We start from the raw sequence: 21,267 nt of genomic DNA on the forward strand, positions 1-21,267 counted from the left end.
AACAGTTTCATTTATGTTTATCTGAGTTTCAGAAGTAGGAAAGCTATTGAACTCATATAAATTTTGTTCAAAATGCCCAAATGAAGAAATCTGAAGAGACTTAATGCTGGTAATCTCTCATTTCATTTTTGCATTCCAAAACATAAAAATCAGTAAAAAAAAAGTCACAGCCTCCTATTTTACTCCAAAAGACACTTCCAGTACAGCACATAAAGCAGAGAGAAAGGTCTGCAATATTTTCTCAAAACTAGATAGAAAATGTAAACAACAAACTTTAAAAAGCAATTTAATTTCGATGTTAAAATTCTCTGCATGCAATAAAATATTTATTTCAGGTCTGCCACATTTAGCCTGACACTATTACTTTAAAGAGCTGCCCTATGAAGCACCTTGAATACATCAGGACTTTGACAGTTAAGATACCTCCTTTGAACACCAAAGACCCCTGTTCAGATCCTTGCTCCAAATGCAACAACAGAAGAACCTGAACACACACCACACCCCAGGCAAGCATGTAACTGCTGGGCTATTACCGAGTATGGACCTACCCCTTCTCTCCAGATATCATCAACACACATTGTAAACTGTCCATGTTCCCGTTAGTGTCCTCTTCTCCTGCATGAGAACACAAGAGGGCCACCAGTCTGTCCCTGCTCTACAGTTTCACCTACTGTAATTTCAGCACAGCTGAAACACCACGTACTTGGTTAAGCTATTTTCACATTTCTAAAATTTCAGAATCTGCAAGCAATAACGAAAGCCCTGTGGCTGAATGCCTCAGAAGAACATTCATTATGCTGGCGCTTTCTGAACTGTTAGTTATTTTGGATACAGTGGCTCACAATGATTTTCATTCTTATTCATTCAGATCCTTAAAAACCAGATAAGGTAGGATGGGCTTTGTCTCATTTTGTGGTCAGTGAAGTATACTCATCCATGCTACCAAGTCTTTTGCAGCCAGTTTTTCAGAGGTCTTACAGAGATACTCATACACCCTTGCTAATAAGAATTCTGCAGTATGATAACCTTCTGCCTCAAAATCACATATTGTCCTGGGTTTAGTAGGATACTGCAGAATTTAATGTTACCCTTTAGTTCGGCATCTGAAGAGAAGTGGGTAACCTGAGCTCCACTAAGGATTTAAAACAATAAATAGCAAGCTTCATTTCCACAGCATTTTTCTACTTCATTAACAATAGCTGGGAGGTTTTTTTGTAAAAAGGGTGAATGCAGCAATAAGAAACTGAAGGTCATATTAAACCCCTTATTTCTTCCATGTTTTTGTAAACATCATCTAATTAATTCAAGATGACCTTCCACAACTGGATATGACAAATCTGAGAAGGCAGATGGATTTTCCCGTCAGAGCAGAAGACAGCCGACTCAACAAGTCCTGCCAGGAGGTGAAGGGAGAAGGAATTCACCTCTAGGGAACACATAACTCTGTCAAAACAGTCCTAGACAGAAGACTGGAAACGGCTTCTAAGGAGGCAGGAGAACATCAAATGTGTTGAATGTGTGGACAAATGGCCCAATATCTCACCTCAGATTAAAAGTGAAACTTAAACTTGTCTGCAAAACTGTAGCAAGAGTGACAGAAATGTTTATCATGCTATTCAATCTAGACTCCAGGTTTGTTTCTTACTTCATTTTCTAATTCTGCTAATGTAGCAGCTCAACCTGTATGTTTGAAAATACGCAATGACATAATATGTTCATTTTTCTGTTCCAAACAAAATACAGAAACAGAACAATTTTAGAAGACAACTTTACATGTGAAATGAAGTTATTTCCTAAAATCTTAAGCATCCTGTGCTCACAGCTGGTGTCACAATTAGTCTTAAAAAGGCATTAAAAATGTTTATTCATCCTATTTTTTACCTTGTTTGGGAAAAAATATCCATCCCTCCAAGGATGGATATTTTACAGTTACAGGACAGGGGAGATCAACCACTTCTTGAAGTGGATTATCTGCATGAAGCAACACAAAAAGGCACTTCAATCCCATACTTCAGCCACCTGAATTGTAAAATGGAAATTCTAATATGCTGTTTGAGCAGGAAGTTGGACTAGGTGATTTCCTGAGGTCCCTGCTAACCTGAATTTTCTGATGTTCCTACTTGCTTAGAGACACATAAGGATAACTGAAAGGCACTCAGCCATTACAGGGTTAATTACTGGTGCAAATCTCAAGGAAGTATCCTAACATTTTCCAGTTTTTAATGTACAGCTTTTTACTAGATATGTATGTGGGAAAAAATGGTGTCAAAATGCTCATGAACTTTGTGATTTTCAAAAGTGTCATCTATGACAGCAAGAGGAAAACAATGGTCATCCTGTTCTGGGTAATGTGGCAGAACCTGCTGGTTGGTTTTTAGATAGCAAGCAAACCAAAAACCAACAAAGCATCCAGTATTTTTTAAGTGACAATATAAACTCAGAAGGTGTTTTACTGAATACTATGTGCAAGTCAATTTACCAGGCAGGTTAAGGAAAAAAAACCTTTGCACATAGACTGATGGCAACACCAAATCATGAACAACAAAAAGAAAGAGCACTTGTCATCTTGCAACACAGAATACCTGATTTGTTGTTACTTTTCCCACTGTGAATAGAAGTGAGTCTATTTAGCATTACTGGATACGGTTTTTTGTATACTAATGTTCAGCATTTCCTAGAGGAGTCATTCCTTTTCTTTCTCAAAGCAGTGAAGTCCTTGCCCAAAATGCATGATTCTTTAGATTACTGAGATTCTCAAGATTATGACCCAGCTGTATGCCTACATCAGAATGTAATGGAACTTAAGATACTACATTCCCTCTATGCAGTGTAAGCCACATCCATGACTATAAAGCGGTTGCAGGTATGATACTAAAAAATAATCATTAAAAAAATGGTATCAGGTAGCATGATTCTATGTCTAATATAGAAGATTACATCTTGGGGTGAAGCTGGATCAACAATCTCTTTCTGTTAAGACATGTCCTCTTCTAAGAGTAACTCAGCTGCATCACATTCTAAAAGCAAAAACATTGCAAAAGCAATACAAAGTCCTACACTGCAGATGGCCTCAGTTTCTGCTAGTACTGCTTTCAATTTTCTAGCCGATCTCTCAAATAGTGGAGTTGTGATTGATTTTGGACTGCTTGGACACAAATACTTGTCTTATCATTTCACAGTACTGCTTACCAAACTTACCTCTAACATCCCATTAAAAATAAAACATTAAAACGGCAAGCAGAAAAAAAGATTAAACAAAACACAAAAAAAACCCAACTGTCCTTACCTTGCTGGAGGCACATCAATATTTGAAGAAACAACCTTGCGCTTCTGTTCCAGAAGACAAACAGAACGAGTGTTTTCCTTCTCATACTCATGAGCTCTGTTTGGTTTTTTGGTCTCTGCTGCTTTTAAATCTTCCTCCTTTGTGGTGAACAGGAGAAACTGTTGGTCTGGCAGTTTTTGACTGACGTCATATTTTACATCCTCCTGTTGAAATGCAGGAAAGGTCATTTCACGCTTGATGCTGGCTGCCTGTAAAATTGAAAGCAATCATTAAATTTTCCTCTAATTCTCCCAAAATGGGGGGGGGGGGGGGGGGGAGATGACCCACGACCCAATACCCACAGGCATTTACTTCAAATTAGTTCTTTGAATCAGAGAATACCATTTCTTTGCCCTTCATAAAGTCTAAAACTGCCATTAATTTCTCAACAGTGTTGAAGACTATGCAGAAAAATAAGCAATTATTTTCCATTTGATAAAGCAAGCAGTTACCTCTTATTGTTAAATGAAAAAGATATTTGAAGTATCAGAAACCACAGAATATATACATTAAATGTATACACATCTGTGCTGCATAACTACACAAAATAAATGCCAGCTGCCCTCCTCCTAAAATTCCAGGAAAAAAGTCAGAATCCTCCTGATAAAAGGCAATAAAGAAAGCAAAGCTCTTCTGCCAGTCACTTACTGGATTCTTTAACAGCTGCATTTGTAAATAAGGGTTTCTCCAGGAGCAGAAAAATTATTCACTATGATTCAACTCAGTTGCCAGAAGGCAAAGGGGAGGAAGTTACGCCGGCTGTATCCCCATGAGGAGCCCATCCAGCAATGAGGAGCACAGACACAGACAGGAGCAGTGTCAGGTTGTCTCTTTGGCTGGCAGCACTTCCCAGATCTTCAGATCTGCTGCTTCCCATAAGCAGAGACTTCCTTAGCAAACAGGTATCTTAACAAATACACTGCCTCTCTGGAATACAATGCATTGGTGTTTATAAACTAAACTCTTGCAAGGCTGCAGTGAAGAGCACGGAAAACCAACAGAACCAAGCTACTCCATCTTCCCAGCAAGCAAAACAAAGCCCAGAACCTAGACTTTCCTCTGGAATGCCATTCCCTGGCTAACTATGCTGAGACAGGTCACAGGGACAGACTATCTCGCAGACTGTCACGAGTCTCTCATTCTGCTGTAGATCAGCCAAAATCCTCCAGACCCTCAGCCTGCTAGCTTCCTCATGTCCCTGCCTACCAGAAACACCTGTTAACAGAGTTATTTCTAGATACCTGTGCTTTTAAGATCAGGAGCTTTAACTACTAACTTGCGGTACGTCCAAGAGATGCACCAGGGAGGCAACCCAAACAGCCACACAAAATACGACCCAACAAAATAGATGCTTATCCCACCATGAGCAGAGGTACTTCCATGACACATGCACCATCTTGGAGAAGTCCAGAAACCTAGGACTTGCAAACTGGATTTGTAGATGCCTGTAAATTACTGCTGATCTTTACAGTGGAGAGATCAAGGACGTGTTGCCCACAGAAAGTACCCCCACCAATAAGCTGAAATTCCCTATGTAAACTCTTACCCTGTACTCCTTTTCATCATCCAAAAAGTTAATCAATATACGTGTATATGTTTACACACAAAAATATATAAAAATATAGTCCTCTCTCCACACACCTCCCTGTTTATAGCTTTCAGACCTTGGCAGGTATAAAAACAGCACAAGCAATTTTAAATTCCCAGGAAAAACAACTTTGCCAAGGTAATTTTGTTTTGTTCGGTAAAGTATGTAACACTGCTAACGTATAAATACTTCAGACCAACTGTCTTATTCTAACGTTTCCACAGAAGGGCTTTTAGCCACTGCTGAAAGAACAAAACTAGAATTGTTCCTTTATGAATGTAAATAGTAGAAAGAATTAGTCATTTTACACATCTTCACACACAAATAGATGACACATTACCAAGAAAATCTGCCTGGAAGACAAAACAATTAGCATGTGATCACACAGAATTAGGAGAAGACGTATAAACAACATAAATTTAATTCTGATTTAAGGATTATTTTATACAAAAATTCTTCGGTTTACAGTAAGCCTGTTTTTTGGGGTCTGAGGATCTTAGCAGATGCTGAGTTCCCTTCAATTTTCAACAAAATTGACTTAGAAGTGATGCACTAAAGCAAAAAACACCCCCCAAAACCTGAAAATAGCCACATTCTGATATCAAGCCCCTAGAAATTATATAATGCCAAATGATGGTACATACAAGACTTGAATTCCATCCATTCCATTGCCATATGGTCTTGCATTGCATAACCACACATCATTTCCTGCCTCCCTAGGGTTTCCACTTTATCCAATGCAGAGGACGGTGCTGAGCAGGGCATGAGCAGCTACATGTGCTGTGCATGGCAGCATGCTGGTGTGCACATGTATGAGGCAGGACCCAGCAGTTTCCTCCTCACTCTGCACAGCCCTTAGTGGAGAAAGTCTTGAGAGCACAGGGGCCGCCTCCCTTATTCTGTACTCTCCAATGCCAGACTGAACACAGTATTGATCAGGATGATTTAATTTTTTTTTAACCCAATAAATCTATGATTTTACCAAAGGAAAAAAAAAAACCAAACCCCCAAAAAACCCAACCAAAACCTCCTCAATTTATGGAACTATAATATTTTATTCAGTTCCAGCAAACATACTGTGCCATACATTATCAAGTTTTCTTTACAGACCAAACAGTGATGACAAAAGGCTCAGACTACAGCTGTACAAATAAAACCTAACCGTAAAGAGCAGAATACTTATACTGTGATACCAGATAACCTATTCATATATGTCAAAACTATTCACATACAGTTCAAATATAGTCAAATAACAGCTTCGTTTTCATATGTCAATATGCCATAATTAACAGCCAGCCCCATGCAAGCATATGGAAGTGAGGAATGACTAAAACCACAGAAGCAAGTGCTTAGGTTGCCAAACAGTCCCAGGTCCACTTGCTAAAATGGCCAGAAACAGCAGAAGACCAAATCCAATGCTTAGACTCCTTCAGTTTTCAACAGATGTTTGGAAATATTAACCTCCTTCTAAACTTTCCCTTGAGAGCAACTGCAGATAAAGAATCTTTTCTGCTTCAAAAGCAGGTGATCACGAGAGAAAGCCACGAGCTTCCCTTGGGGGCCACTCTCCTGTGGCATTCTCCTGCTCTACAGGCAATTTTTCTGTTTTAATTCATCCATGTCTACAGGAGCCATTTCCACTTGAGACACCTGCCCTAAATTGAAGGGTACAGGGTCTTTTGCTGGAAACCCAATCACCTACACAAGCAGACATTGATGTGCAGAGTGCCAAAGGCCACAGACTGATCACTTCTTGGCAAACACACTGATTAACCATCAGGACCCCGCTGCTTTCAAGCTCTGCTTCAACATCACTCACAGTTCTGAAAAACATGGACAATTTCCAGTATGCTTTTCCCCGATAACTGTTCTACAATAACCAATCAGGAATTCTTATTTTTTCCCCTGACAGATCCTTCATATTCTTTTAACCACTTTGAGGCTTGTGGTGGTCCTCTAAGTCCATAGCATGTTTCATCAGAAATTTTGTGGAAGGTCTAGTCCAAAGAGAAGCAGCCTGTCTTGCAGACAGCCAGATGTTAACACTGTAACTTCAATTTATTTCAGCTTACTTCAAATACTTCACATTTCTCTCCTTTGCTGTTCTCAAACTCCATTTTTATGCTGTTCCCTTCTGGTTTGGCTTTTCTTACATCTCTGTATTTGCCACCTTACTGCCTTCAGCATCAACTGCTGATAAAAACACATCCAGTTTTTTCCATACACTTAAGATTGTCACTCATATAAACCATTCTGCAATAGGCTAACAGTTTTTCTATGCAATTCATTGCATATTTTCAGCCTTAAGCCATCAGCAACCTTCAACTTACTTTCAACCGAGTCATTTGCAACCTGGCCTTAGGCAACTGACATCACTTGGAAGTTCAGTCACAGAAACAGGAGTTACAAACCACGTCCAAATTTTAAAAACTAGCATTGTTTCTGTCTGCAGCTACCCTCGTCTGCCTTTGACAACTTCCCTCCATAACCACTTGGCAAGGGAAACTTTTGATACGTCTCTGCTTGGAAACAACAGCTCAGTATTACCTGCACCTTCCCTGCTGGAGCTTTGCTCTGGCACTGCCCCACACTTGGGGGCTGATCTGGCTTTACTTGTTCCACTGCTTTTCAGCAATCACTGGCCTTAACACCTGCTCTCCTTTGACTTTTCAACACCTAATAGTGCAAACATGTCAAAAACTTCTTCAAAGGCACAAGCTGGGTCACAGAGTGAAGAGCCATGAAGATGATGAGAGGGCTGGAGCACATCTCCTGTGAAGACAGGCTGAGAGAGTTGGGCTTGTTCAGCCTGGAGAACAGGCTCCGGGGAGACTCTATAAGCATCCTTCCAGTACCTAAAGAGGCCTATAAGAAAGCTGGAGAGGGACTTTTTACAAGGGCGTGTAGTGATAGCACAAGGGGGAATGTCTTTAAACTGACAGAGGGGAGATTTAGATTAGATATTAGGATGAAATTCTTCACTGTGAGGGTGGTGAGGCATTGGAACAGGTTGCCCAGAGAAGCTGTGGCTGCCCCATCCCTGGCAGTGTTCAAGGACGGGTTGGACGGAGCTTGGACCAACCTGTTCTAGTGGAAGGTGTCCCTGCCCACGGCAAGGGGGTCAGAACTAGATGAACTTAAGGTCGCTTGCAGCCCAAACCATTCTATGAATTGTGAGTCCTTGGCTTATGTACAATATTAACAAATTAACAATTAACTGTTAAAAAAGACACAGTTCAGGATGAGGATTTATAATTTCCATCTGATTTACTATGTAACCAGTTGGTCTAATTCTACCCAAAAAACTCTTTTGATTAAACACCAATTAAAAAAACACCAATAGCTACAAGCCAGTTTAGCACTAGCCAATGTGCTGGATAACTGTTGGTTTGTATAAACAATTTTTTCGTTCTGACTTCGTGACCAACTCTTTCCGTTTTCTGAAATAGATGTAAGCATGCTAAATGTTAGGGACTGCCAATAAACCTTCCATCTGTTAAGAAAACAAAAGTCACAGGATTTTTTTTTTTTTTCTTTTTAAACAAGGCTTTTGCAATATTTTTATCCACTACAGAACAAACACACAGCTCAAAAAAAAAAAAAGAAGAAGCAAAAGAAGGAATCAATATATTCCAGCCTAGTGTATTAATGTAAAACAATAATTAAATGTGTATATTTAACATGATACACATTTTAAATGTTCAGCCAAAACAAGAGCTTAATAACTGCAAGGCTCTTTTCAGGACAGCCTGAACAGCTAGGCTATGCTCTTGGGACAGGGATAAGCCACGTTTCTGAACAAGAAAGAAATCAGGAGTAAAGTTCACAGCAAAATATGACAAGCAGCAATGAGAAAGACTGAACTTATTACCAAGATAACATCAAGCAAGTAAAAAATATTTAAATTAAATCCACAGATGGACAAATATTTTTGTTTATTCTTACTACTTTATACAGCATTTCCAGGTCAAGTTCCCGTAACTGAGCTTTTTTTCTGTAAAAAGGCTCTAATTTTTGCCATCCCAAAACGGCATCCTCACTGGAAGGAAAGAATGCACTGAATTTCCATTTTGCCAGAAATCTCTATTCATACTGGAATACAAAGAGATAAGACAGATTCTCATAATGATGCTTGGAAATAATCTGCCCTGAATTTCAATGTATTATTACATTTTCGAGTATACTTTGCATTTAATTACTCGCTTCACCGGCAGTTGCTCATTACACATAAACCATGTCAATCTAATCACTCCAAGCATTTGTAAACTGCTGCTGTCTAACAATATGGAAGATAATGCATTTTAAGATCATTGGAAGACTTCTTTATAATGTATAGTATGCACTAATGTACAGTAATGTAGCATTTATTTTCAACCAGGCTAGGACAAAGTCCCTATCTTCACCATTTGACTGAATATAAAAAACCACCCATAGAATATATTTTCTAGTTATTAAAATACAAATTTAAACATTCATGTTGCCTGGATCGACAATACTGTGTAAGGCACCAAGAACTGGAGTCAGCTAGAAACTTCAACCCTTTTCATCATCAGGTGTATGCCAGTGTTTATGCAGCTAAATACAACTTATCTCCAAAAACCGTGTGCCTCAGTACCAGCCTAAGGTGCTACTGAAATATACAGCATCTATCCAGATGAATGCAGAAACTTTCAGTCCCACATGTGAAATTCAGTACCCATAGAGATACCTGTTGAATACCAAATAAAACAATTACCAACTTGTGACATCTGAAATTCTGCACTAACTGGCACAAGAAGCATATGTGTTATTAAAACTGGACAGAGAGGTGCTACTGAGATTACAGGGGGAGACAGTGAGGAACACTGGGAAGCTATATTCCTTCCCATACACTGTTGTAGAGTCTAAACAAAAATGATTCGGAGATATTTGAGCCTTTCTCTCTCTAAAACATGAACATGAAGGGATGAAGATGCGAAAGTTATGGCAACTTCCTTTCCCATACCATACACACCCATAGCAAGTTCCTTGCAGAAAAGTACATGACATGACTTCTAAGATAATCAGACACCAATTAGTAGTAATTAAAAATATTAATATTACTTATTGAATGTGTGCATCTTCAAAATTTGCTTCAAATAAGTTTAAGTCTCACAGAAATAACTCCTTGTTCTGTGTTCTGCATATGCTGCACATGCAAGTGGATAACTTCCAGTCACTGCTTGGCAAACACAGCTAGCTGAGTTCAACTGGACGACAGCCCACAGCCCACAGTCATGGCATCTCTGTAATAATCTCAGCAGAAGTCTTTCAGCCCTGTTTTCCTTTTCCTAAATAAGACAAGCTCCTGAGAAACACACTGCCTAGAAACATAAAAATTAAGAAGCTGTCTTCGAAAGCCTTAAACAGGAGAAAAGTGGAGGTTCATAGTTGCAAGAAACCGGGTTCATTTTTCATTTAGCAGTCCTGTTGCTGTACTTCAAGGTTTTCTAAACATGCTCACCATCAAGAGCTCAGGTACTCCACCAGGCTAAAAAGGGCTTTGCTGGCCAGGAACAGGCACCCATAATTGCCTTCCCAACTACTGGTTTCACAAACAGTGAGCTTAGAATGAACTAAACCAATTATCTTGCAGCGACCTACGTGCCTGCCTGTGCAAGCAGGAAGGGAACTGCCAGGCAGGTGGCTCCCCTCACCTCTCCTGCTGCAAAAGCAGTGTGAGGCATGCCCAGTGCCACTGAGGCTAGCCGAGGCCATGCACAGGACATGAAAGGGACTGGAAATGTGCCCTGGGCTGAACAAGAAGCACTGAAGGCCAGAAGAAGAGGAAGATACACCTGGAGTTTGCAGGCCACCTCTGGGAAAACTTAAAAAATCTGGAACTGGAGACAAAACCAAGCATGCTAATGCAGGGTAGCAGGGAAGTTCAAACAAACTTTTTTGTTCCTATTTCTATTACGTTACTGGTTGTAATTACAAGCTGTAATTAGTAAGTGCCATCAAATCAGGTGTTCTACTGTACTGTCCTTGTGCATAGACTATCTCATGGATGTATCAAACAAACAGAAAAATCAGTCTGGTCTTTATTTACCAATTTCATGTGCAAATAAAACATCTTTCATTTTTATTATTTTGAGTTCATTGCTGAAGATCTACTTGTTTCTCTTTTCATTTGCTCGGGGGGTTGGGAACAGTAAGGACAGCAGCACTTCAAAGCAGACCAGAGAAATACCATCACTTCTATCATCTTATTCAGCATCAAGCAAGCAGAGCTCCCAGAAAGAGACCATGCAAGAGGCAGTGGGGAACTCCCCACACTTTGAAGAAAATTTTGGAAATGCTGACTCACTGTTCCTCAGTAAGAAACAATCAGTTCATCTGCATTTGAAAGCCCTCTTCCTCTGCCTAGATAGAGATATATAGTGGAGTATGTCTCGTGAAAAGAAAAACAAATTAGCTTTACTTTCAAGACTTCTTGCAAATAAGGTACAGATTGGTGTGAGATTTCTAAGGTCAGAAGCAATTGTCTGACTTTGGAAGCAGACAGCTGAGATGAGATGCTGCATATCCTACATCTCTTAAAAGGTTATTGAAATGTAGACCTTAACATCCTGGGAATAAAGAGACTTCTCTCTTTTTCATTTGTTTTTGTTTTCTTTTTCATGATTGGATTTCAAGGTAGTTCACGGATGTATCCAACTGTTGTAACTTTGGAATTAAATAGGCACTGTGAATGACAGCTTAGAGGGGCAGTGCTGATCCCTGAAGCTGAGAGCCTGAAGAAACTATTACAAGATCAGAATTAAGCGCACATCCTTATCTCCTCTAATTGATTCCAAGCCTGGAAGCAGAAAGCATGGTACTTCAGAGCACATGAACAAGCAAGGAGAATTGCACTCAGACATGAGATTCTCCCAAGTCTATGTTTGGCTCCAGACAAAAACATTTAGCAGTTTTCCTGTTCAGAGTGGGAGAGATGCCAAAAAAAAGAGTTTATTTTGGGATCTGACTAAGCAGAGTAATACCACAGAGTTTCATCTTCTTATCCCTGGAAGCAATGGAGTAACACTAGCAGAAACCTGCAGAGGCCAAACTTGATCTCTCCCTCCTCAGCCACTCCAGAAACCAGCCCTCTATTAAACTACTATAGGGATGAAACCACATTGCATGGCAGAAGAGCCTTCACAAAGAACCCGAACAACCAAATGGCTGCTGTCCTCCAAAGGAGGAAGGCTTCCTCCTTTTCTTGACTTCCTTTTCCTCTCTATGCATGCCTTAGCTGTGATATCCCATCTTTTCCTCTGCATTATTAAGATGATTGACAAGCCCTTCCTTGAGTCACCTTATTGAAGTTACAGGTTCTACAGACTCTTTGCTGCAAGTGTTTCCCGCTGTTTCTTATTTTTCTGCTTTTTCTATACAGCTCTGTAAGCCAGAGGAGCACTACAACTCCAGATGCACCAGGATTTCATGGAAATCTGATTCTTTATGTTTTGCAAAAGCATCAATAAAAAGATCTGTATTTTTATGCGAAGTTCAGGCAACAGAAGTTGTTCAGTTTCCTGTCTTCATTAGTTTTGTTGTCAAACAACAAATACCACCCACACATGTGCTTTTTAATACAATGAGACAAATGTCAAGGCAATCATCATTTTGGAAAGTTTGGCAAGGTGCCAGAACAGTGAAAGTGATCCCATCACAGATTGTTCAGCAACAGCAATAACATTAAATTCCTACATGCTCTGTTTGGTAACATACTACAGTGAAAAACAGCAGCACAAGTTCATGAAATTGAAGCTAGTCACCATAGGAGCTCTTTTTACCCACTCTGTATTTCCTGTTCAATTTCAGCAAATAAACAAAAACACTAATAAGAGTTTCTCTCTTAGCCTACCACCCTTCTGTAGTCTTTGGGCTGGCCTCAAGCAGCAGGAATAGTCAAGCTGCTCGTCATTTTTAGAAATAAGCAATTCAATAAGTCACTTGGAAGTATTATAAAGCCTACTATAAACTACTCTCATTCTGGGGGAAAAACAAATAATATAAAAAAGCATCATTGCTCAACCTACAGCAGTGTTTACAGAGCAGACACCAACAAGGACCAGTGCATGCCCAAGTAGCAAAGCTCCCACCTTTGAGACGGTCAAGTGGCGCAGCTTCAGGCACAGATGTATCCCCCCAGTCTGCTAAGATCTCTTTGGTGCTCTCATACCACTGAAATTGCTAATCTAGCACTAGCAAAACACAGAGTAGGACTCAAGAGTTCAAAGCTGATCTACAGGACTGTTAGGCTTCTCTGTAACCTTGGGTCAAAAGCGAGGTTGGAAGAGCACAGGGTCAGAAAAGGCACAGATGATCTGTTCGTCCGCACTTGTCATAAGACACATTACAAATGTTAATTATCAGATCATGAAAGCACTTTCTCAATACTTAGTTTTCAGATGCAAAACAATGTCACTTCTATCTTCAAGGAGGGCCCAGGGATCTACAGGCTGGTCAGCCTCACCTTGATTCCCAGGAACATGACTGAGCTGCTAATCCAACACACCATTTCCAGGCACATGGAGGACAAGAAAAGCATTGTGAGTAGTCAGCATGGCTTCACCAAGGGGAACTCATGCTTGGCCAGCCTGATGAACTTCTAGGACAAAATGACTGGCCTGGTAGATGAAGGGAGAGCAGTGGATATTTTCTATCTAGACTTCAGAACGGCTTTTGATGCCATCTTCCAAAACATTTTTATTTATCAGGTGTTGATGTATGGACTGAATAAGCAGGCAGTGAAATAGGTTGGAATCTGGCTGAATGGACAGGCCAAGAGGGTGCTGATCAGCAGCACAAAGTGGTAAATGGTAGTATACCCCAAGAGTCAATATCGCATTCAGACCCGTTCAAAATCTTTGTTACTGATCTGGATGATGAGGAAGAGTGCATCCTCAGCAAGTCTGCAGATGACACAAAACTGGGAGGAGTGACTGATACACCAGACAGTCACACTGCCATCAAGAGAAGCCTTGACAGGTAAGAGAAAAGAGCCAACATGAACCTCATAAAGTTCAACAAGTAGAAATGTAAAGTCCTGTACCTGGGGAGGAACAATCCTAGGCACCAGTATATGCTAGGGACCACTCAGTTGGAAAGCAGTTTTGCAGAAAAGGCCCTGAGGTCCTAGTAGATACCAAGTTGAACTTGAGCCAGCAATTTGCACTTGTAGCAAGAAGGTGAATGGTGACCTGTGCTGCACCAGACAAAACTACTGACAGGAAGTGGAGGGAGGTGATTCTGCTCAGCACTAGTGAGGCCACACCTGGAGTGCTGCATCCAGTACTGGGATCCCAACACAGGAGAGACAGGGACATACTGGAGAGAGGCCAGTAAAGGGCCACCAGGATGATGAAAGGGCTGAAACGTCAATCCTATGAGAAGAGATTGAGTGAGCTGGGACTGTTCAGCCTGGAGAAAAGGCAGCTCAGCAGGATCTTTCAAATGTTTATAAATACCTGAAGGGAGGGTACAAAGAAGACAGGACTGAGTTCTCAGTGGTGCCCAGTGAGAGGACCAGAGGCAATGGACACACAACGAAACACAGGAGGTTCCCTCTGAACATCAGGAAACACTTTCTCACTGTGAGGGTGACCGAGCACTGGCTCAGGTTGTGGAGTCTCCATCCTTGGAAATATTCCAAAACCAAGTGGACATGTTCCTGTGCACTGGCTCTTGGTGGTCCTGCTTGAGTGGGAGGGCTAGACCAGGTAACACCCAGAGGTCCCTTCTCACCTCAACCATTCTGTGATAAAGACTGAGCAGCACATCTCCACTCACCAGCACAGACTGCGTATCTGAAGGCAGCCAACCGACCATTCTCAACTGAACTCATTCTAGACTGAAAATAGTCTAGCAAATAAGGATCAAAACTGTTCATGGCTACACTGCACTTTTTTATTCTCACATAGTTACAGTTTTGTAATACAATTCCTTTTAAGGGAAAAGTGGTTATGTTTGCTCTGTGTCTAACAAACAACAACAACAAATTACATCAAAGATCCTCAGCAAATTACTCCCATTCATTCTTTATTATGGGACAGTTAGGAAAAAAAAACATCTTGCAAGCCCAAGACTCTCAGCTCTACCCCCAGTAATCCACACTACATATCAAATTTTTAATTTTTAATGAGAAAAAAGAAATCCCAAGTCTAGTTGTGCAGTTTCCACAAGAACTCCACCAGCCAGGTTTTCACTCAAGGTCTATAAGAAACGAAGTCCGAAATTTAAAAATTAATTCAGTTTATCTACTTACAAAAACATGGCTAAACTGCTGGTATTCATCTACCTCTCTTGCCTCCCCCTTTAGTTGTTCCCCAGAGTCCACCAGTATCCATTTATCTCTTGTGTTACTCTTCAAATTTGCAGAACAGAGTAGAGCAAGATCTTGCTTGCTCTGAATTTGTACACAGCCTAGACTAACAGGATCCAAGACGAGAACATGAGTGCTGGTGTTCTAATAACTAGCAGTATTTATAAAAATCATAGAATCATAGAATAGTTAGGGTTGGAAAGGACCTTAAGATCATCTAGTTCCAACCCCCCTGCCAGGGGCAGGGACACCTCACACTAAACCATGCCACCCAAGGCCTCATCCAACCCGTCCTTGAACACTACCAGGGATGGAGCATTCACAGCTTCCCTGGGCAACCCATTCCCATGCCTCACCACACAAACAGTAAAGAATTTCTTCCTTATATCCAATCTAAACTTCCCCTGTTTAAGTTTGAACCCGTTACCCCTTGTCCTGTCACTACAGTCCCTGATGAAGAGTCCCTCCCCAGCATCCTTGTAGGCCCCTTTCAGATACTAGAAGGCTGCTATGAGGTCTCCACGCAGCCTTCTCTTCTCCAGGCTGAACAGCCCCAACCTTCTCAGCCTATCTTCATACGGGAGGTGCTCCAGCCCCTGATCGTCCTCGTGGCCCTCCTCTGGACTTGTTCCAACAGTTCCATGTCCTTTTTATGTTGAGGACACCAGAACTGCACACAATACTCCAAGTGAGGTCTCCCGAGTGCAGAGTAGAGGGGCAGGATCACCTCCTTCGACCTGCTGGTCACACTCCTCTTGATGCAGCCCAGGATACGGTTGGCTTTCTGGGCTGCGAGCGCACACTGAAGCCGGCTCATGTTCATTTTTTCATCGACCAACACCCCCAAGTCCGTCTCCACAGGGCTGCTCTGAATCTCTTCTCTGTCCAACCTGTAGCCGTGCCTGGGATTGCTCAGACCCAGGTGTAGGACCTTGCACTTGGCATGGTTAAACTTCATCAGGTTGGCATCAGCCCACCTCACAAGTGTGTCGAGGTCCCTCTGGATGGCATCCCTTCCCTCCGGCGTATCAACTGAACCACACAGCTTGGTGTCATCGGCAAACTTGCTGAGGGCGCACTCAATCCCACTGTCCATGTCACCGACAAAGATGTTGAACAAGACCGGTCCCAACAGCGATCCCTGAGGGACACCACTCGTTACTGGTCTGCAGCTGGACATTGAGCCATTGACCACAACTCTTTGCGTGCAGCCATCCAGCCAGTTCTTTATCCACCAAGTGGTCCACCCATCAAATTGATGTCTCTCCAATTTAGAGACAAGGATGTCATGTGGGACAGTGTCGAACGCTCTGCAGAAGTCCAGGTAGATGACATCAACTGCTCTGAGAGAGAACATTTCAGTTTACTCTTAGGTTAGCATGCAAGATCCTAATGTGCCGTAGAGATCTCTCTACCACTAAGCAAACCTGGTACTTGAAGTTTGCATTTTGCAAGTTGCCTGTTAAAATGTATTTGCACACACACACACAAGCTAAACTAAATAGCACTTTGATAATCAAGCGAAAACCAAAAGGTATTTTTTGTCCAAGATGAATCTATAGTCCACTTAAACAGCAAAGCTGAAGCTGAAAGTCTGATTGAAAGGCCAACAATGAATTCACACCTGGCTTTAGGATGCAGAGAAAAAGAGCAAAGGAGCAGAGTGAATTCATTCCAGCCAAGCAACTCATGTAAAGTAATAGGCAACTGATTTCTGCCAGACAAACCTTGACAATTCTTCTACATCCTATATATTACACAGATGTCTCTATCTTATAAAAAAAAAAAAAAAAAAAATCCAACCCAAAACAAACCAAACCACAAAAATGTCCAAAAGCATATTTTCTCCTGGATTAACCTAGACTCCTACCAGTACCTACCACCCCCTTCTAAAACCTCTGGCACAGATTTGCATGTGCTCTGTACTTTGTACTTGTTGCAAATTCCTCTTAGCAAGGTGGGCAAAACTGAGCCCAATGTTCATGAAGTTGACATCTTGCTTATGCAGCTTGGGCTTTCATATTCCTCCTGCATCGCAGCACAGCTCTCTGAGCCTTTAGTTTCCAGACTCTTCATCTGCTAATTTCCCATGATTCTGGGAGCTGCATATATGCAGGAACAAACCCATTTGCAGGAAATTCATCCTTCTGAACTACCAAGAAATGCTCACACACAAGCCAATATCTGGAATGGGTAATTTCATGGGTGCATATAGTAAGGTAAGAGCAGAGACAATGGCAACATAATGCCTGAGGATCAGGAGTAGTCCCCATAGTCAGCTAGGTTAGAAACATCCTGCATCCATACTCTGAACCTGCAGACAGCAACTGCACGAGACATAAAGTGGCAGCTCACCTGGGCTAAACAGAAGAAAGCACTAATTCCTTTACTATTTATAACAGTAGAGCAAACACTGCAACATGCTAGCAAGTTATCACAAGCCCGTGCCATTACCAGCCCAAATCCTCAATCACAGCGCTCCAGCAGTTTACAGGCAAATTGGTGTAGTTCTGCTTCTTGCACTGGGGTTTGCTTATAAGTACCAGATAAACTCAGCATGGCAGATCACTGATGGACCCTACTTCAAAACCTTCTCTCCATATCATCAAACACAGCAGTTTCCATGGAATGAATTAACCCCAGCACGGTACTAATGTGGCTGCTTGTGGTATCTAAATCAAGCTCCATACAAAAGATGAAATAAACAGGACTGCAAATTAATCCACGTTTCCAGACTAAGTACTGGTAATTAGGCTATTTACTCTTTTTCATATAATTTCAAATGGCTGGAAATCTAGCTGTAGCTAAAGCAGCAATATGGGTTGCACAGATAGAGTTTCATGTGCAAAATAAGTCTGTATAATCAGCACGTTAGTGTTATTTGTTTCCCTATGCAGATGAATGAATTAGTATCTGACACAGTAAGAAATCCCAGTACATCTCAACAAGGCTTTACAGGCTCTGAAAGACTCTGGCTATCTTCTGCCACTGCCCACCAGCTACGCACAGCATGCTCATGCTTCTTCCAGCATCATGTTAGAATAGCAGGGGGAAGGAGAGCAACCAAAGTTTTCTCCACTGTCCTCCACCTGGACATCTATGTGTTTACAGCAATACGAAGAAGCAATTTTTGTATCTTGCCCATGACCAGCAGTTTCTCTCACCCACTTTCATGTCGTATCTGTTTTCTTCTTCCAAGACTTTAGATATTGGAGAAATAAGATTTGTCTTTATAAAGTACTTCTTCCTCTCTACTCCCCATGCCTTAAAGTGAGGGTCAAAAACAGACTACCAGCAGTGTAACCACACCATGGACTTCTTTCTGGTGGAGGCAACACAGCTGTGACCTGATGGTGCTGGTACTTTCTTCATCTTAACTATTGTCAGGTACTTTAAAAAAATATTAATTCCCTTGCAGACCCTATGATGCATTCATCCACATATGGGCGCTTCATGGAAGTGACTTTGTGAGGAGCCCATGAAACCTCCAGCTTTAAAATTCTATTTCACCCAAGGGCACAGACATTTAGTTCATGTGTGCAGCACCTGTATCAATACCATACCCCAAATCATTGTGTGCTGGTTTTTAATTGCATTATCTGGATAGCGTATACTGCAAAACCAGCACCCAGACCATATTGCTTTCAAGTGTGATTAAGTTCTGAAGCTTTTCAGGACGTCTCTTGTTCTGAAGGGTACTGAATGCTGCAATCATTTATGTCCTCTCTCAGCAGTGAACATTCTGTCATTTCCCTTTGCACCCAGATCCCAACTCGGAAGGCCAGGCACAGGAGTCAAACGCTGCTAACCCCATGCCAGTTCTCCATTTGGCAGGAATCCTAACAACCCCTAGAGAAATGTACAGAAACCAAAGACAATTTCTTTAAAATATTAAATTTTAACAGTTTTCTTATTTTATAGTACTCAAAAGTATACACAGTGAAAACAAAACCCAAGCAGGTCATGATGATTAGAAATATTCACCTAAAGAGGGTAAATACCTGCACCTGTTAACCAAAGATGACTTGAGAGTTTATTAGGTATACTAGAAGTATCTTAATATACATTACTCATCTATGAGGCAGATTCACTGTCCAGGGAAGTAAATACATGCAAGCACGATGTTCTTATATGCACATATAGTCTTAAGTGCAAAGCAGAAATACCAGCAACCTTTAATATAAGTATTAACAGAGATCAGGGTTGGCCTAGTAGTACTGCCATGCTCCCATTGGGGTCTTCCCTGTAATCTCATAAAAAGGGAAAAAAAACCCAAAACCAAACAAAACTGAAACCAAACAACAAACAGAAAAATCCTGACAGTAAAGTAGTAGTGAAAGTACAAGTTATCCCCGTACTGCTTCAGAAAAAGTTTGTTATAGCAGTGGCGAGATATATGTGTATATATATATATATATATATAAAAAAAAAACTCTTCAAAGTCATGTTGAGGGCTGACAAAGAGAACAGTACACTCCGATAACCCATGTTAAATGCAGATTATACCAATGTAATCCAGATGATATTTCAGATTATTGTGCTCCATTTGATAATTTCATACTTTTTTCCTATGAGGTACACATGGGAAGTTTCTCTAAGCCTCCTTTACCACCTAGAGTTTCCATGCCATGGGAAGACTGATGGAACGAGAAGCTCATTATGGTGCCCTTCATCCTTAGGCTACCAGTAAAGTGTCAAAAGGTTTTGGGGTAACGAAATTGTCCCAGCCTGTCAGGCCTCAGCACGGATCATTTGACACAGCCAGATCATAACCACATCTCATGGCCTTTCACAGACAGACTCACTGAAGAGCTACACGCACAGGTTACAGCAACCCAACTGGGGCAAATTTATCCTGCCACTGCCATAACAGACTTGCTCTGAAGCAATATGGGGATAACCTGTACTTCTGCTGCTGCTTTACTTTAGGGATTTTTCTGTTGGTTGTTTGGTTTCAGTTTTGTTTGGTTTTGTTTTTTTTTTCTTTTTATGAGATTTCCTTTCTACGAGACAGCAGTACTACTAGGCCAACCCTGATCTCTTCATAGAACCAAGGAATCATAGAATACCAGGTTGAAAGGGACCACAAGGATCATCTGGTCCAACCTGTCTAGGCAAAGCATGACCTAGACTAGATGTCCCAGTTCCCTACCCAGCTGAATCTTAAAAGTGTCCAGTGCTGGCAAACCCACCACTTCCCTGGGGGGTTATTCCATTGGTTGGTTGTTCTCATTGTTAAAAATTTTCCTCCTGTGCCCAGCCAGAATGTCCCCAGGAGTAACCTGTGCCCATTACCCATCTTTTCTATGTGACCCCTTGTAAAAAAAGAAGTCTCTTCTTTGTAGCCACCCTTTAAAAACTGGAACATGGTGATAAGGTCTCCCTTCTTTTCTCAAGGCTGAACAAACCTAGTTCTTGTTAAGTAAGGATCATTATATACATTAAAAAAAAAAAAAAGAAAATAAAATTCATATGGACACCCTTTAAACTTTTATGCACATTTATTTTCCATAACCCAGTGCACAACTATCACATAAATCCTCCACAGACCTACCTACACACAAATTTAACCATACTATCCAGGTTATCCCAAGAGAAAAATAATTACAGAAAACCCACCATGATAAAATAAGGCCTGGTCTGCAGGATCTCAGCCAGCGACTGTGCTTAGCAGGTTCCTCCAAAACGCACCAAACTCAGAGGCCAGCCCGATCACACTCGGGCCTCTGCACAGTGCTGCTGCATTCAGAAACTTCTCACTCGCCGCCCATCCATGTCTCCTCACCACGGCCACCCTCCCTGTATACCACAGACCCGATGGGCACGACTCGAGTTTTGAAAACCTCCCCCATGGCAAACGACCAGGTTGCACATCCTCCACCGCCCCAGCAGCCCCTCACTTTGCCCAGGAGTCTTTATGTTCGGTACTCAAACTATTCCAGACACCGGTGACTCCCCACGCACGCCGCCACTGAGGCGCGCAGCTGGCCTCACAGTCCTCCCCCTCAGCCCCCGCCGGGC

At 41.5% G+C, this 21,267-nt stretch overlaps 1 protein-coding gene across 1 annotated transcript in view; it reads right to left on the reverse strand.

The window, feature by feature from the left end:
• ZNF704 (zinc finger protein 704) overlaps positions 1-21,267 on the reverse strand; it is a gene marked incomplete at its 5' end in the record, with an annotated part of 89,917 nt that overhangs the window by 68,014 nt on the left and 636 nt on the right. Inside the window, one exon of the mRNA XM_080611795.1 lies at positions 3,287-3,534. Within this exon, the coding sequence (XP_080467921.1) occupies positions 3,287-3,534 (248 nt within the window). The remainder of the gene's footprint in view (positions 1-3,286; positions 3,535-21,267) is intronic.

Source organism: Psittacula echo (genome assembly GCF_963264785.1).
Source record: "Psittacula echo genome assembly, chromosome: 2".
Classification (NCBI taxonomy): domain Eukaryota; kingdom Metazoa; phylum Chordata; class Aves; order Psittaciformes; family Psittacidae; genus Psittacula; species Psittacula echo.